General features: G+C 43.8%; 1 protein-coding gene across 1 annotated transcript in view; it reads right to left on the bottom strand.

The window, feature by feature from the left end:
* The window catches only part of TMEM163 (transmembrane protein 163), a 221,031-nt gene that overhangs the window by 33,365 nt on the left and 168,964 nt on the right, over positions 1-18,702 (bottom strand). Inside the window, exon 5 of the mRNA XM_044242592.1 lies at positions 8,387-8,483. Coding sequence (XP_044098527.1) covers positions 8,387-8,483 — 97 coding nt within the window. The remainder of the gene's footprint in view (positions 1-8,386; positions 8,484-18,702) is intronic.

Raw genomic sequence — 18,702 nt, 5'->3', positions numbered from 1 at the left:
GCTTCCAGAACTAAAGGTCCTCCAACTTCCTTAGAAACAACTTCTTCAGGGGCGCCTGGGTGGCTCAATGGATTAAGCCTCTGCCTACCACTCAGGTCATGATCTCAGAGTCCTGAAATTGAGCCCTGCATCGGGCCCTCTGCTCAACAGGGAGCCTGCTTCACCTCCACCCCCCGCCTCCGCCTGCCTCTCTGCCTACTTGTGATCTCTCTCTCTCTCTGTGAAATAAATTAATAAAATCTTTTTTAAAAATAAAAATATAAATAGATAAATAAATAAATAAAAAGAAAAAACTTCTTCAGTCCAACAACATCAGCCAACACTTATTCAATAGTTATACGTTAAGCCTATCATTTACATCTTTTTAGTTTGTTCTCTTAACAATCTTACAAAGAAAGTGCCATCCTTTTTGCCACTTTAAAAACAAAGAAACTGAGGCAGAGAAAGGATCAACCACGTACCCAGAATGCTCCATTTAGAAACTGGCAGACTTGGGATCTCTGTCTCTGACTCCAACTCCCACATCCTTAGCCGCAAGACTACACTCACTCAGGACTGAGGGAACCTTTTGAAACTTTCTCCTGTGGATGAGACGCCTGCCTCAGGTGACCTGAGGCTGACAAGCTCACGGGTGGGCAGTAGTTGTGTGAAGCCGGTCACCTGGTCCCAAACCTCTACTGCTGGCCCCACCTCACTCCCTTGCTTCCTTCTGTTCAACATTTGCCTCAAAAGGGACACCTTGAAGAATGGGCTTGAAAGACTACCAGGGGCAGGCTGGGGGGAGGCAGAGTTTGAAACGGAGCCAGGAAGACTGGGAAGGAAGGGATGGCTATCTCCAGACAGAGAGCTTTCAGGAGCACAGGAAGCTGAAGGTGAGGAGGAAGGGCTGGAAAGAAAATGCCTGGGGGGCGCCTGGGGGGCTCAGTGGGTTAAGCCGCTGCCTTCGGCTTGGGTCATGATCTCAGGGTCCTGGGATCGAGTCCTGCGTCGGGCTCTCTGCTCAGCGGGGAGCCTGCTTCCTCCTCTCTCTCTCTCTGCCTGATTGTGATCTCTCTGTCAAATGAATAAATTAAAAAAAAAAAAAAAAGAAAAAAAGAAAATGCCTGGGGACAAAGTGCAGGCAGGGAGTAAGTGAAGATGCCATAAAGAGAGGGAATGAGGGTGAAAATGAGATTTCAAAGGAGGTGGGCAAGGAGGGAGCTCAAAGGGCTAAGGGTGGGAAGGGGAGAAGCCCTGAGAGAGAGGGAAGGATGAGAGGAGACTGAAAACAGAGGTGTGGGAAGAAGACCGGCCAACCTGGCTCCATCCTCTGCGTCAGGAAGACACTCACTGAGAGTGTAACAACGAGCGGCTGAAGAGCGCAGAAAGAACCCCTGCTACCCCAGGATACAGCGCAGGGTTGAATGCTGAACAGCCTGCAGTAATCACAGACTGTTGCCCAGGGAGCCTACAGCACGACCCAGTCTGGGCTGGGAACAGATCAAATCCCACAAATCAAAAGCCTACAAATCCAAGAATCTGTCACTTTTGCAAGTAGGAAGATCCTTGGGGAAAGTTCTTGGCTGTGACCTTGCTAGTACAACCCTAAAATATCCTTTACAAGAGAGTCGGAGCTCCAGTTTTGTTCCTCAGAGTGAAATCCCCTCTGAGGTTCCTGCTGGAACACCACTGACATCCCAGGCTGTGCAGAGTCAGCCCAACCTTCAGGCGTGGCACACACCCAGCAACACTTGTTGCATCGATGGAGCCGTGAAAGCGGCCACCACAGCAGGACCAGAGAAAGGAAACAGAGCAGGAAAATGAGCAACTGAGAGGGTTTCCCTTTTATTGCTAGAAGTTCCTTCATTCTGGCGGGAGGGGGGCTGGCATCTGAGGAGCTTAACAGACAGATGGTCAAGGGGAGGCCTGGAAGACAACCGTGTTAGTCAAGAAAGAATCAAAATTATGCCAAGCAACCATTTCTGACCTATGACACAAAGTTGTTTTTCCCTTCTTCCTTTGCCTCTGTAAGGACCTATTTAGCCAGAGCACTTCCATCTGGTTAAACAATAATTCTGTTGTTTAAAAACTTAAACTGTCCCTGCCCCCTTTCCCCCAGGGAACTTACTTAAAAACAAGTCCCGGAAACCAGTCCCAGGTAACAAAGCCCAAATACAAGGGTGGGTCAGGCCGGATGCATCCGAGTGAGGGCGCATACTGTCTCCCTAGTTACCAAGGAGTATAGGCCCTGCCCTTTGGGCACCTTTTGGGCACCAATTCTGACCAAGGTGATAGGCTGGTTCAAATATCTACTAGGGAAAACTGTAATTCAATTGGTCACTTATGTGTGACCTAACATGACTGTGCAGCTTTCTCTGTGTGTTACAATTTCATTGGCCGCCTGTGCATGGCCAGGCCCAACCACATGGCCTTTGCCCTTAAAAGCTAGTCTGTGAAGCAGAGAGAGGTCACCCTCTCTGTAAGAGGCACGGCCCTAAATGTTCGGTCTGATTTTTTTTTTTTTAAGATTTTATTTGTATTTATTTATTTGAAAGACAGAGATCACAAGTAGGCAGACAGGCAGGCAGAGAGAGGGAGAGGAGGAAGCAGGCTCCCTGCAGAGCAGAGAGCCCGATGCAGGACTCAATCCCAGGACCCCGAGATCATGACCTGAGCCGAAGGCAGCGGCTTAACCCACTGAGCCACCCAATCGCACCGGTCTGATTCTTGATGCTTGGCGCGGAATAAAGCTTTGCTTGACCTTCGCTTTATATCAGTCTCGCTCCTTTAATCACAGACCCATTATTGGGGGACCTAACAGCCTCCTCCTCTTTTGCATTTTTCTCTCTCAATTCCTTCCTCCCTAACCAGGGATACTGGTGTACACAGGAAACAGAGATGAGAGAGAGAGAGGAAAGGAACAGCTCCTATGAGAAGCCAAGGGCTTTGCAGCGTGAGAAAACTCTAGTCACTACTGCTACTTAACTTTGAATCCCCAGTGCCTAGACAGAGGGTCTAGGCATTAGTAGACATTCAAGTGATAGCACTTATTATCATCAACATATAGCCATATATTATTTACAGCCAATCTGTAGTTATTATTTTAATTACAACTGTAATCACTATTGCCACTGCATGACCACGGAAGGAGGTTGGACGCAGACACTGGCCGAGAGCGCCAGCTGAAGAAGTCTTGATCTACTACAGGCAGGAGAAGCTAATGAGCTGGTCCGACCAAACAGGACACTGACAGGATGCTCACGGGCAAGAATGGGACTTCTATGGCCTCGGTATCAGAACCAAGGTCATCTCCCTCTCTGGTAAAGCATGACAGTTTATAGAGCATTTCCACATTCATGCCATCATTCAACTCTCTGTCTCTGTGGCAGAGTAGGTGGCCTGATCCCCATTTGCACAGAAGGAATTTTACTCAGAGAGGAACTGTGATTTGCTACCAGTCACACACCCGATGAGTGGTGAGGTAGTCTTGGAGGTCAGGTCTTCTGACAGCGTGTTGATGTCCTCCCAAAGGCTGGCCCAAGACTGGCCAGAGCTACCTGAAACCAGAGAGGGAGTTCTAGCCAGCCACAGGGGAGAGCAGGAGCTAAGTAAAAGGGATGAGGGGCCCAGTCTGAAATTACCTCTGGCCACCACCTGGGGTGACACTCATCAGAGATTCAGAAACATCAAAATTCAGAATGTTAAGGGCAGCCATCACAGTAGCATTGTCTTTTAATGCCTTTTTTTTCTTTTTAAAAGATTTTATTTATTTATTTAACAGAGAGAGAGATCACAAGTAGGTGGCGCGGTTGGAGGGGGGCAGGCTGCCAAGCAAAGAGCCCAATGCAGGGCTTAATCCCAGGACCCTGAGGTCATGACCTGAGTGGAAGGCAGAGGCTCAGCCCAATGAGCCACCCAGGTGCCCCCTGATTGTTATTTTAAATACATGGCTCACTTGATCCTTATCCTAAACCTCTGATGTAGTATTAGCTTCATTTTACATAGTGCAGGGTCAGGGAGGCTAAGCGACTGGCCTGTGCTGGTCTCCTGGGCAAGAAGAAGCGAAGACAGGACCCCCGCCTCCATCAGCCTGCAGGTCCACATCCACATACCTTCCGCCATGCCAAGCAGCTTCCTTAAAGCACTTCCTTCCATGTGATTCCGCGCATCCCATGACTCCCCTCCTTCCATACTTGTCCCGTGGCATCCTCCATCGCTTCTTGGTTAACCTGCCTGCAGGGCTCTCAAAGGACAATGTGCACAGAGAACAGTAAGGGATGGAGGTAGCAGGAGTAGCCAGAAAAGCCAGGGATGGGACCCGCTGGGGCCCTGGACATCTTCACCAGGACAACCCTGGCAGCATCCCCTCTGAGCATGAGAACCCAGAAGGGCCAAACCTGAGAAGCTCAAGAACAGGACCATACACGCCCAAGAGTACCGGCAGCCGAGACAGCCCCAGACCAGGGGACACGAGGCTCTGCCATCAGCCAGCTGACCACCCCGGGAAGATCACTCCAGCTTCAGAGCCCCCACATCCCGCCAAAAGGAGACACATGCCACCTGTCCCTTCTTACCCAAACAGGTGTGGCAGGGGTGAAAAGAAGAAGAGGACCATGTTCTTCTCAAAGCAACCCACAGATATAAGGCAACCACTACACTTGAGGCATTGCCCATGCTCACCGACTTCTAGAACCACTGTTCACACAGAGTTTCTGAGAAGCCTCTTCTAGAACCAGATTCATTAATGATCCGATGCGATCACGTGCAGCCTGCGTGGAGCAGACTTACACCATTTAGTCATAAAGCCCTTGCAGCAGATGGCACGGATTCCGTGCTCGGGCCCCAGCTGGCCTGGCTTCTCCAGCACGACACCGATGGCCTGGTGACCCCGCCACGGCTCAGAGTCACTGTACTTTGTGGCTGAGAAATTTCAAACTGCAGAGCTTTCGTATTCAAAGCGTACACATCCGTGCAATGATTCTCACTCTGAAAAGGGTGCAGCTACCTTAAAAAGAAATCCACCTGGAAACAGGACCGGGGTTAAGAAAATGCTGCTTCTGACAAGCCCACAGTAAAAACAACCTGACAGAAACCATACCTACGAAGGCAGCTCTGTGTCCACAGCACGGCTATTATACATAACACTGCAGTAAGCAGAGGGGTGCGCATAGCCTTTTGGCTTTGTGTTTTAGCATCCTTCAGGTAAATACCCAGCCATGTGATTACTGTTTTTAACTTTTTGAGGAACTTGCACGATGTTTTCCACAGTGGTTGCACCAGCTTGCATTCCCGCCAGCAGTACATGAGGGTTCCTCCAAGTGTCCACCGACTGATAAATGGATAAAGAGGTTGTGGTGTGTATATACAGTGGAATATTACTCAGCCATCAAAAAGAATAAAATCTTGCCATTTGCAATGACATGGATAGAGGTAGAGAGTATAATGCTAAGCAAAATATGTCCACCAAAGACAAATACTGTATGATTTCACTCGTGTGGAATTTTAAAAAACAAAACAAATGGACAAAGGAAAAGAGACAAAGCAAGAAACAGACTCTTAACTATAGACAACAAACTAATGGATACCAGAGGGGAGGTGGCTGTGGGATGGGTAAAATAGGTCATGTGGAATAAGGCACTTACTTGTGATGAGCGCCAGGTGACGTATGGAAGTGCTGAATCACTACATTTTACACCTGAAACTAATCTAACACTCTATGTTAATTACACTGGAATAAATTTAAAAAAAAAAAAAAAAAAAGGCATTTCCACAACTGAGGGCAAGGGCAAGGCTGTAACTTGGGACGGAAAATCATGCCATCCCGGCCCTGAAGACCAGTCTCCCTGGTTTCAACCACCACAGGCATACTTTATTTGACCTATATGAAATTGCCTACCCACTCCCAACCATGGTTTTCAAAAATGTTTAATGAGTTGCCAATTTATTTCACATTAAACAGAGGCTTCCAGTGGTTCTTGAAAACTTCGTTGAGAGCCCTGGGTCCACAGCCCTGCACAGCAACTCTGCCTGGCACCACTAGAGGGCAGGCCTCTCCTCCAGGCACAGGCTTGCCAACAGACAACTGCTGGCATTGAGCTTCTCCTGCTTTCTGGACTGGCTTCTATGAACAGCTGATTACATCCGATCTAAATTACAGCCTAATTTAGACGTGGACAAACGCCGGTGCTGAAGGACCATAGGCCAGGGATTGGGGGTCTGGCGATGGCCCGTGGGCTCCCCCAAACTTCAAGAGCGGAGAGTGGGAAGCCGAAGACTCGGGATGGAAACACAGTCTGCAACCACTTGGCAGCCCTTACCGAGGCCCCCTGTGCCACTCAGCTGATCAGGCCTTCTCTCTGGAGACAGGAGCTCGCGTAACTTTGTTATCTTTCCATAATGCTGAAGACAGAAAACCAAACGATAAAACCACCTTAATCTTTTCTTTAGGGTTCTGAGGAGATGACCATAAATAAGTCTGATTCTTAAATCCCACACCAGGACTGATAAAAGATGCAGTGGGCATGAATTCTCTAAGGACAGGGCCAGTCTGGGGGGATAATCATGGAGCCCTTCACCCTCTCGAACCCCACGTGGGACAGGGCATCAGACATTTTCATCCTGGTATGGCATTTCAGTTGGTGAGTTTCTTCCTTTAGGGGCATTTGCACTGCAAGGTATGAGATTATTTCCAGATAAAAATGGTTCCACCATCAGGAGAAAGACAAGGAGGGCCCCTGCAAAGGACCATGAGCACAGCTGTCCTTCCTTATCACAGTAGCCCTGCTGCAAATTAATTTTTAATGCCAAATGAATGAACGTGTCAATGAGCCTGGCACTGAAAATTCCCACCGATAAACATTTCTTAGAGTGGAGGCATATTTCCATCCCCTGTAAAACGCAATTACCTGACTGACATCTTAATTAATCATACTTACTGCTAAGATTCAGGTTCTGACAGAATGGAACATAAGCTATCAAGTTTGATGGAGGAAAAGGATGGAAAAGTCTGGGATCCCAGGCCAGAAGGAGATCACAGTGAGGAGGGGAGGGCGAGGCATCGCAATTGTGAGACTAAGAACACAGAGTAGTAAACCGTACCGTTCCCCCCCTCAGCTAGCTCTGCTTCCAACTCGGGCTGAAAGCCATGGGTGGGTATTCATCCTCCCTCGCTTTCACCGAGATATTAGAGAATAAGCCTCTGGCCAGCTGTGACGACAAATAATGAAGATCCTGGTGAGTTATTCAAGGACCAGCTCTGATCTCAATTTCCGTTGGGGGGGTGGGGTGGCAACTTAAAGCAGCCACTTCCGAAGCTCTCCTAAATGCAGTATCAAGTCCCACTTCATTTTAATCTTCCCCAGGAACACGGGCAATACCTTGCCCCAGGAAGGACTAACGTACATTTTTCTAAAAGTGAAATGAATGGTCTAAGAATTTAGGCCTGGCATAAGATGGTGCATGAAGTCAAACTCAAATCAAATCACATCCTAAAAGAAGAGCCCATATTTTTGCATTTAAATTGCTATGTAACTTGTATATAGAGAATCATCATAACAGCAGCATCTCCATTTTTTGGTAAGTCAGCTGCCTTCTATGAAGATAACCTGATAGGAGACATTAAATCCCTTCCCCACCCCCACCCCTCGCCAGCATTCCTAAGAGGGAACAAAAGGAATCAGAGTGCAGGTAATAGCTCTCACCCAAAGAACAAAGCAGTCAAAGACAAATTTTAATATGAAATTGTGCCCTCCAGTTTCCGCATCCAAATGCCAGTTCTGTCCCAAAAATCCAATGTGAATGGATTTATGCAAGGTGCAAAAGAGAAAAATTATTATTATTACAATAATCATTGACTAGACAAAGAACAACAGATGCAAACAGCACAGATTGGATCACTCTGCTATATAAAAACATCCCATTTCTTTTCACATAGAAAACAACTTGCTTTGGGCGCCTGGGTGGCTCAGTGGGTTAAGCCACTGCCTTCAGCTCAGGTCATGATCTCGGGGTCCTGGGATCGAGTCCCGCATCGGGCTCTCTGCTCAGCAGGGAGCCTGCTTCCTCCTCCTTCTCTCTCTGCCTACTTGTGATCTCTCTCTGTCAAATAAATAAATAAAATCTTTAAAAAAAAAAAAGAAAACAACTTGCTTTAAAAATAGTCAAAACGCCTAAGGAGAGAGACACAGAACCCAGAACCTAGTACCACCTCAACTGTGTGAAGTTTTTTCCTCTTGCCCAGGGCTTCACTCTGCCAAGTCATTCACACTCTTCAGTGAGTTCTTCTGGCCTCCTAAAATGCTGTTTGTTTTCTCTCCACTTGCCCAACCTGCTCCAGTAAATCCTTTGTAAGAGGTAACATGGGAGGCTAGTACCCCCAGGAAAAACTGTTAAGGAGAAAGGACCTTACCACTTCTGGCAGCAGCCTAGTTGAGAGGTCATGGATGGCTTTGACCACTATACATATGGATGACAGAAGGAATATCACCCCCAAGATGACACAGGCTCTGCAAAGAAACAAAACATTGAGACTCTTAACTGGGAGAAGTCTGCTCCGCTTGTTTACACAATAATGCAACCCAAAGTATGGTACCCAACCGTAATTCACCACATGCCCACCATGACCACCCCCCCACCCACCCCCCCATCTCAGAAGTGATACTGAATCATCTCTAGGATCCCAGGCCAATTTATCAGCAAAACCAACCCCAAGGGAAAAGTGCTCACCATCCTACATGATCTCAGAGCATCCCATGAATGCTGACATGGGAAGAATTTCAGGACAGTAAATCCATCCCTTTGGCCTGGCAACACAATATACCAGTTCACCTCCAGCTGGAGGGTTCAGAGTTTAATAGCCAAGAGTGAAGGCTCTGGCCTGAGACATCCCAAGGTCTATCATTTAATATGTTTGATCTTGGTCAAGCTACTGAACTTCTTTTAGCTTTCCCTGTCAAATGGAAATAATATTTCCCACCTGAAGATGAAAATGAGCACCCAAATAAATAAATAAATAAATAGCCCATTGATGTGGGCCTAAACAAAGGAAAAGTCCATTCTGGATGTCTCTTCCCGATATGACGTGATAGATACCACTGTATTTTCCCAAAGACTGGAAGGAAGAATGATTTGGTAACAACAAAAGGTAGAGTGTTTATGCCAAGAGGAAGCAATTCTTTAAAAAGAAAGGAGAGGAGGGAAGGAAGAATGAGTTCAACAGAGATACCAGCACAGGAGACAGCAGGAGGAGAACGAGGGGGTGTGGGGCAGGGGTTGGTAGGACATCTCGGGGAGCTCAGGATGGAGGAGCTTTCTCTGGCAAGCCAGATGCAACAATGTGCAGGAGAAGCAAAGGTGAAAAATGAAAGTAAATATGAGGAAATGATGATAGTAATACAGGAGTCAAAACACCAAATGAAAACCAAAATAGAGAAAAAAATGAATGACTACCATTAGTTCTAGGTCATTCCTATCCCAACCTGATGTCTTGGCAGCCTCCTGAGCCCTTTTTTCTCTCCCTATCAAATCATTTTGCATTGTCCATCTTGGATTCCCTTCTCTGAGTAACAGAACAACCCAAAATTGCCCACATAACTTTGATATAACACCTACTTAATTAGAATCCTAATGAGCCCATGGACACACATGCTCCCCCAAACCTCGAAGTCAGAAATAAATAAGGCTGCTTGGAGCCCAGTCATTAGGCTTCTAATGTATACTCTAATTGTAGGTTTTAGTCTTTCAAAAACAGACAGAAGGAAAGGATCATCACAGATTAGTGCATAACATAAAATATAGAGATTGTAGGAAAAATAATGAATGGGCTGGGGATCTTGAGCAAAAAGGACCCGGACCCATGCACAATAATGAGTGATCTGCCATGACTACCGTACATCCCCAGAATGAGCCTGGGTTGGCTCAAGGAGGAGATAAGATAATTCAGGCAGTAAGTACTCACTAAGGCGGTGGCAGGAGGGAAGAACGCTGACATGAGGCACTAAGCCCTGGGGCTGGTAATCCCAGTCCTGGCAGAGCTATAGGGCAAAAGGGGCTGCAGCCAGGAGGGGCATCATGAGGGAATGAGGTCCATCTACTGGAGGCCCTTTAGTGATGACATAGTTGAGCAAAGCTGAAGAATCCTGGGGATCAGGGGATCAGTGCTCCCAAGACACTGGCCCCCAAGACCCTACTGTGCCCAAGGGGAAGCAAGCTATGGGCCACTGTGACCAGCACTTGAAATAACCATTCCGACCTGCACACTCTGGGGAGGGGGGGGTCCCATTTACAGAAAAAGAGCCTCAAGTCAGGATAGGCCTCCAATGTAAGTTGAGCTTTTCTCCATTGAATAAATTCCTGAGCATTTGCCACAGACTCTAATAGCCTCTTTCAGATAAAGTCAACCACCAACTCAGTGCTTCTCAACCCAGGGGCAAACTGCACTCACCCAGGGAGTTTTCTGAACAGTCGCCCAGGGACCACACCAATTTAACTGTATCAGAATCTCGGGGCTGTGAACCCAAGCATCTGCATTTGTGTCAAAGCTCCCAGGCAATTCCCAGAGGCACTGGGGTTGACAGTCCTACACCTAGACCCAGCTGGGGCCCTGCCCTGAGGGAGCTTCACGGTGGCACAGGAAGCCCCAGCTCCCGGGACAGAAGGCAAGGCGGGAGAGGTCACCACAGCTGGTGAGGAAGAGGTCTAATGGTCCCTAGGAGATGTGCAGTGTCTTTTTTTACCAAGCAGTTTTCTCTTTCTGAGACACAGGTATGGCAGCCACCACTTGGGTGCTAGACTTTCTACAGACAATTTATACAACATCCTCTGGGAGCTTTCATCTCCATACTTCCCTGGGGCTGGGGAAAGAAACAAAGCCAACAGTGAGGCTGCAGGAAGCCATTTTTTCCAGATGACTACAGAAACACCACTATAATGCACCAAGAGTAGATCTGAATTTTGTTTACATTTCTTAAGGAGACAAATATAAAAGATGCAATGGTCTCCTTACATACTATCTTGCTCATATATCTTGAAGGAAAATTACACTACAAATCCCTTAAGGGCAAGAACCCTATGTTTCCATCTCAATATCTACAGGAGCACAAAGCAGATGCCCCATATGCATCTGGGGCTAACTGATTTGCTAACTGATTTTGCTAACTGATTCAGTAATTACTGGATAATTTCTAAGTGTTCCCCCCATGGAGTTTAAGGGGGCACCAGCCACTTACTAATACAAGGGGAAGGACACTCCTAATACTTTAGCCAAAACGCCTATTGAATAGCCCACCTTATAAAACCACTCCAAAATATAACGAAAATCAAAAGAAATTAATGCTTTGGTTTATTAAAGATGAATTTTACACAAGTATAATCATATTTTCTTCAGCAACGTACCTGTGAATATGCTCAAAAATGTAAAGCCCTGTTTTCATCTTCTTTTAAATGTGCTGCAAATTCAAACACCATAGTCACCTTCCTTCACTACTGCTGGGAACTTGCATGTCAAAGCTGCTCCCCCAGCCTAAACTGGCTATTATTAGCAGAGGGTGTGATGCTATTTTTTAACATTTTATTAATAATATATTGTGTTTACACAGCAGCTTTGTCCTCAGGCACTCAGAGATCTGCACAGCCGTGCACAAATTGCCCTGGAGGCCACTCACCAGATCGCAGTTTCTGTTTTTCTGCTGTTTTTCAAGCTGGGAAGGAAAGAGGTGTGTTCCATAAACACAAATGGTCATAATGGGGACGTCAAGGATTAGGAGGCTTGTCCAAGGTCACCCAAGGAGTTTGACCCGATCTCTTGACTCCCTCCCAGCAGCCAGCCCCAGTCAACCGCCTGGCCACTCAAAGACTCTTGGCACCCACATCGCACCTCACACGGCCACCACCCTGGGACTGTGGGGGCCTCCAGGAGGCAGGCAAGATTTAGGTCAGAAGCCAACACTACAAATACTGCTTCTTTCTGTCACCGTGAGCTGCTTCCTAGTTTAGGAGGGAGCAGAAGGAGAAGCAATGGAGGATCGCTGCCCCACCAGCATGTCACGTGGACCTCACCAGGAGAGGCTGACCTGGCCAGGAAAGGGCAATGTGTCCATGGGCCTGAGAGCACCAAGCAGCCAAGTCACTGGAATGAATGCAAATTCCCTCTCTCTCCTGCCCAAACCCCAGCGGAGAAAAACACTGAGTCAGAAAGAGGCAAATGCAATGCCTCCATCAACATAATCCCGCAAATGAACACCACCTGAAGTTGAATTGGAACTCCCACAAGACCACCAGTTGTCCAAGAGTGGTCCACAGAACAGCAGCAGCAGCATTACCTGGGAACTTGTTAGAACAGCCGATTTTTGAGTCCACCCCCGATCCGCTGAATTAGAAACTCTGGGGATGGGGCCCAGTAATCTGTATTTTAATAAGCCCTTCCTGTGTTTCTGATGCACAGTCAAGACAGAGCCTAGAATAGTTTTCCCCAAGACACATTTAATATCTGAAAGACAACTAGTAAAATCCTGAGAAATGACTAAAGCCACTAGTCGTCTCTTTTTCTTCTGCTAAAGGCCATAGATTACTAATTGTGCACACCATTACAATTCGATGAATAACCTTGTAGTAAGATTAATATTTTTTGCCAATGAAATTATAAGGGCAAAACCTACTGACAGATACTCTCTCACAACCAAAATGATGTCAGGTTGAAAATCTGGTCCCTTGTCAATTATAGGTTTGGAGGTCTGTGATTCCCATTAATAAAGCCCGAGTCCTCTACCAGTTCTAAATTATTTTCTATCACATCCAAACAGCCAAACAAAAGAAGTTTTATCTAGTCATCCCCTAATTTACAAAAGACCTAAAACACAGCAGCCCTGGTTAATTAATCAGTTCAGTCCGCAGCTTAAAGTGCCAATGTTTTATTTATCATCTTTCATCCTGGTGCCCAAAGCACTTGTAATCTGGGCCATTGTTCAAATGTGAAGTAATGAAAAATAAAAGACAGGGATGCACAGTCTCTGGTGTTATTTTTTTTTTTTAAAGATTTTATTTATTTATTTGACAGAGAGAAATCACAAGTAGACAGAGAGGCAGAGAGAGAGAGAGAGGGAAGCAGGCTACCCTCTGAGCAGAGAGCCCGATGTGGGACTCGATCCCAGGACTCTGAGATCATGACCTGAGCCGAAGGCAGCGGCTTAACCCACTGAGCCACCCAGGCGCCCCTCTCTGGTGTTATTTTATCCTAGCTAGATTCTCTCTCCCTTCATGTGCTCTGCCATTTTAAATAAAGCCAAAAAGTCCATTTGAAGGCAGGAAAAAGGGAAGGAGAAAGTGAGGAATGAGCCACGCCTCATTTTCTATACTGCCTACACCAAACAGTAATTCAAGACCACCATCTTCCCCCACCCTTCATTCTCCTAAGCTCTAGACCCCACCTCCTTTCACATCCACATTCCCATCTCTCTTCTCTACCTTCATCCTCATCCATCTGCTACACAGTGAAGAGGCTGTCGTGTGAATGGTTCCTCAGACCAGAGGTCTCCAGGAAGGCGGTCCATACACTCTCCGTGATAAGATCGTCCCTCTCCTCAATGTGTAACCACCAACTCACATGTAACCACCTTCCTCAACAAATGGCCCTTTGTTTATATCTGTATGAATGTACAAGCTAAGACCCACCCAATTAAAATCTTACTTACACGGGACTGTTTTTCCTAGCTTCAATGGCAAAGACAAAAGTCAGCATGAGGAATTTATAAGAGAATTAGATTCTACAACAGTGTAGTACAATAGAATTTTCTGTGATGATGGAGTGCTCTATATCTCACTGTCCAGTATGGTAGCCACTACCCACATGTGGCTACTGATTCTTCAAATGTAGCTAGAGCAACTGAAGAAATGGAATTTTCATTTTAATTACTTTCAATTAATTATAATTTAAATGGGCGCATGTAGATAGTTACGTATCAGATGGTGGAGCGCTCAAGGTTGTGCTGAAAATACAGATTCATCAGTACATATGTACCTAGGTATGTTGTTTCTATCTATCTGTACTCTGTACTCTCTATATAGTTTCTCAATAAGGAAAGAAAAATGAAGAAAGAGAGGAAGGGAAGATGGGGAGAGGGAAAGGAGGGAAGGAGGAAGGAAGAGAGAGAAACCCAAAAGCTTCTCATCAGGATCAGGTAAATTTATGGGGGCTGGCAGCCTCTGCTGTTGCACAGCAGCACCATGCCTTTAGTATTCTCCGCTAACAAATGCATCGCTTCCTTCCATGCAGTCAACCCCTCCCACTCCCTGGGTTCCCACGCCAAGTCTCACTCTTGCTCTCATCTATTGTCAGCCAATCACAGCCACAGCTACAGCTCCACCAGGGGCAACTGCATTTTTTTTTAGAAAGGAATTTGTACTTCAGTCATACACATTTTAAGGTCTACATGCCAAGCCCTGAAGTTAAGGAAAACATAATCTATTTGCAGTCTCCGGAGAGCACAAATGTAGGATGGAAACTTGAAAATCATCACAGGAAGTTATTACTTATGAATGTGAAAACGGGCAAGAAACAAAATGAACATAGTAACAGGGTGAGATACAGCCTGGGGACAGAGTGGGAAGGAAAGAGGACTCTACATTGTGACATTTATTTTTTTTAATATTTTTTAAAAATATTCATTTGAGAGAGAGAACACACTGAGTGAGGAGAGGAGCAGAGGGAGAGAGAGAAGCAGTCCCCGCTCAGCAGGGAGCCTATTTCAGGGGTTGATCCCAGGACCCTGAGATCATGACCTGAGCAGAAGGCAGACGATTAACTGACTGAGCCACCCAGGCACCCCTGCAATGTGACATTTAAGCTAGGTCTAGAAGAATGGATAGGAATCATTAAGCAGAAAAAATGGAAGGATAGGGAGGACACTCCATGCAGAGGGGACTTTGTGAGCAAAAGCATGAAGACCTAGCACTGTGGGGCCCTGCTTCAGTGAAAATGCAAAGCAGAGGTGCTACACATGGATATGTTCATGCTATTAAAGACAGATCACATGTTAGTCCACAAAACAAGTCTCAATAAATCTAGTAAATCTGGAGTCATATCACACATCTTTACTGACCAAAATGATATGAAACCAGAAGTTAATTACAAGAATACAAGTGGAAAAAACACAACCACATGGAGGATAAACATGCTATTAAGCAACCAATTGGTCAAGAAAGAAATCAAAAAGGAAATTAAAAAAAAAAAAAAAAAAACACCCAGATACAAATGGAATTAGAAACACAATGGTTCAAAATCTTTGGGACACAGCAAAAGCAGTTCTGAGAGGCAAGCAGATGGCAATACAGACCTACCTCAAAAATTAAGAAAAATCTCAAATCACAAATAAACAGTTGAACTTTATACCTAAAGGAACTAGAAAAGTCCATAGTTAGTAAAAAGGAGGAAATAATAAAGATCAGAATTGAAATAAATTAAATAAAATCCAAAAAATGAAACTAAGAGCTGATCATTTGAAGAGATAAACAAAATTGATAAATCTTTAGCCAGATAGATCAAGAAAAAAAAAAGACTTAAATAAAATCATTAATGAAAGAGGAGAATTTACAACTTATACTACAGAGATACAAATAATTACAGACAATACTAAGAAAACTTATATGCCAACAAATGGGACAACCCAGAAGAAGTAAAGTCATAGAAACCTACAATCTTACAAATTTGAATCATGAAGAAATAAGAAAACATGAACAGATTACTAGTAACAACACTGAAATAGTAATCAAAAATTCCCAAAAATCAAAGTCCAGAACCAGATGGCTTCCTAAGTGAATTCCACCAAACATTTAAAGAAGAGTTAATACCCTTGGACACCTGAAACTAAAACATTGTATGGTAACAATACTGAAATTTAAAAAGTCAGTAGAATTTTTAAAAAGATGAGGAAAAGAGGCTTTGGAAAAGCAGGGGGGGAAAAAAGGAACTAATAACTATTCTTCTCAAACCATTCCAAAAAATAGAAGAAGAAGGAATGCTTTCAAATTCACTCCATAAGATCAGCATTGCCCTGGTAACAAAACCAAAGACACTACCAGAAACAAAACAAAAAGTTATAGGCCAACATCTCTGAGGAATATAAATGCAAAAATCCTCAACAACATATCAGCAAACCGAATTCAACAATGCATTAAAAGGATCATTCTTCATGATCAGGTGAGATTTATTCCAGGAATGCAAGAGCAGTTCAATATGCACAAATCAACAGTATGACAGACCACATTAACAAAGTTAGGGTAAAAATCATATCATCATCTCAGTAGATGCAGAAAAAGCATTTGACAAGATTCAATATCCATTCAGGATAAAAACACTCAATAAAGTGGATTTAGAGGGAACAGACCTCAATATCATAAGGGCCACATACAACAGACCTATAGCCAACATACTCAATGGTGAAATGCTGAAAGCATTTCCTCTAAGATCAGAAACAAGACAAGGATGTCTACTCTCACCACTTTTATTCAACATAGTACTAGAAGCCCTATCCATAGCAATCAAACAAGAAAAAGAAAGGCATCCCAATTGGTACAAAAGAGGAAACTGTCACTAACTGCACATGATACTATATAGAGAAATCCTAAAGACTCTACCAAAAACAAACAAACAAAAAAACCCTCTTAAAAATAATAAATTAATTCATTAAAGTTGCAAGATACAAAATTAATAAATAAATCTGTTGTGTTTCTATACACTCATAATGCAATGGCAAAATGAGAAATTAAGAAAAACAATCCCATTTACAATTAAATAAAAAGAATAAAATATCTAGGAATAAATTTGATCAAACATGTGAAAGATACATATTTTGAGAATCATAAGACAATGATGAAAGAAACTGAAAACAACATAAATAATGTAACAACCACATAAATAAACCATGCTCATGAACTGGAAGACTATTGTTAAAATAGCCACACTACTCAAAGCAATCTACAGAGTTACTGCAGTCCCCATCATAATGCTAACAGCATTTTTCAAAGAGGGGAAAAAAAAAAAAAAAAACTCCTATAAACTGTATGGAACCCCACATACCTCAAATAGCCAAAATAATCTTTAAAAAGGAGACTGAGTTAAAGGCATCATGATCTCAGATTTCAAAATGAACTACAAAACTGTAACAATCAAAAGAGCATGGTACTGGCACAAAATCAGACACACAGGTTAATGGAACAGAATATAGAACCTAAAAATAAACCCAAGCTTGAATGGTCAATTAACGTACAACAAAGAAGGCAAGAATATAAAATGGGGAAAAGAAAGTCTCTTCAGTAAATGGTTTTGGGAAACCTGGATGGCTACATGCAAAATAATGAAACTGGACCATTTCTTACATCATACACAAAAACAAACTCAAAATGAATTAAAGACCTAAATGTAAGACTTGAAACCATAAAGCCACTTAAAAGAAAACACAAGCAGTAAATTGCTAAACATCAGCCTTAGCAATATTTCTCTGGATCTGCCTCCTCAAGCAGGGGAAACTAAAGCAAAAATAAATAATTGGGACTACATCCAACCCAAACCTTTTGCACAGTGAAGGAAAACATCAACAAAAGGGTAACATATTGAATGGGAGGAGGTATCAGTTAGTTCATCTGCAGAATAGAGATTATAAAAAATTTGATAACTGATAGAAGATCTGTAAAACGCTTGGCACAAAGTCCGGGACTTTGCAATGATATATCCAATAAGGGGTTAATATTCAAAATATACGAAGAACTTATAGAACTCAACACTAAAACAAAACACACCATACTCCAATTAAATATGGGCAGATGACCTGAACAGACATTTTCCAAAGAAGACATCCAGATGGCCAATAGACACATGAAAAGATGCTCAATATCACTCATCACCAGGGAAATGCAAATCAAAACCACAGTGTGAATATCACCTCATACCTGTCAGAATGGCTAATGTCAAAGAGACAAGAAAAAACAAGGGTTGGTGAGGATATGGAGAAAAGAGAACCCTCCTACACTGTTGGTGGGAATGCAAGCTGGTGCAGCCACTGTGGAAAATGGTATGGAGGTTCCTCGAAAAGTTAAAAATAGAGATATCATATGATCTAGTAATTCTACTTCTATTTACCCAGAGAAAATAAAAAGACTAATTTAAAAGATATATGTACCCCTATGTTACTACAGCATTATTTACAATACCTAACATATGGAAGCAATTTAAAGACCCATCAACAGATGAATAAGTAAAATGTACCCCCCCCACACACACACACACAGAGGAATATTATTCAGCCATAAAAAAGGAACGAAATCTTGCAATTCACCTAACTTGGGACAGACCTAGAGAGTATAATGCTAGGTGAAATGGATCAGTCAGAGAAAGACAAACACCATATGCTTTCACATCCATGTGGAATTTCAAGACAAAAAAAGCAGAAACAGACCATTCAATACAGAGAACTAGTAGTTGCCATGAGGGGAGGGAATGAATGAAATAGGCAAAGGAGATTAAGAGATACAAACTTTCCAATATAAAGTCAGTCAGTCACGGAGATGAAAAGTACAGCACAGGGCATATAGTCAGTAATACTGAATAACTTTGTGTGGTGACAGATGGTAACCACACTTATCATGGTGAGCATTTTGTAGCATCTATAATTGTCAAATTACCGCATTGTATGCTTGAAAGTAATATTGTATGTCAACTGTACTTCAATTTTTAAA

Source organism: Neovison vison, chromosome 3 (assembly GCF_020171115.1).
Source record: "Neovison vison isolate M4711 chromosome 3, ASM_NN_V1, whole genome shotgun sequence".
NCBI classification, from domain to species: Eukaryota; Metazoa; Chordata; class Mammalia; order Carnivora; family Mustelidae; genus Neogale; species Neogale vison.
The sequence above is the reverse complement of the archived record's forward strand: the minus strand, read 5'-3'. Positions and strand labels throughout refer to the sequence as shown.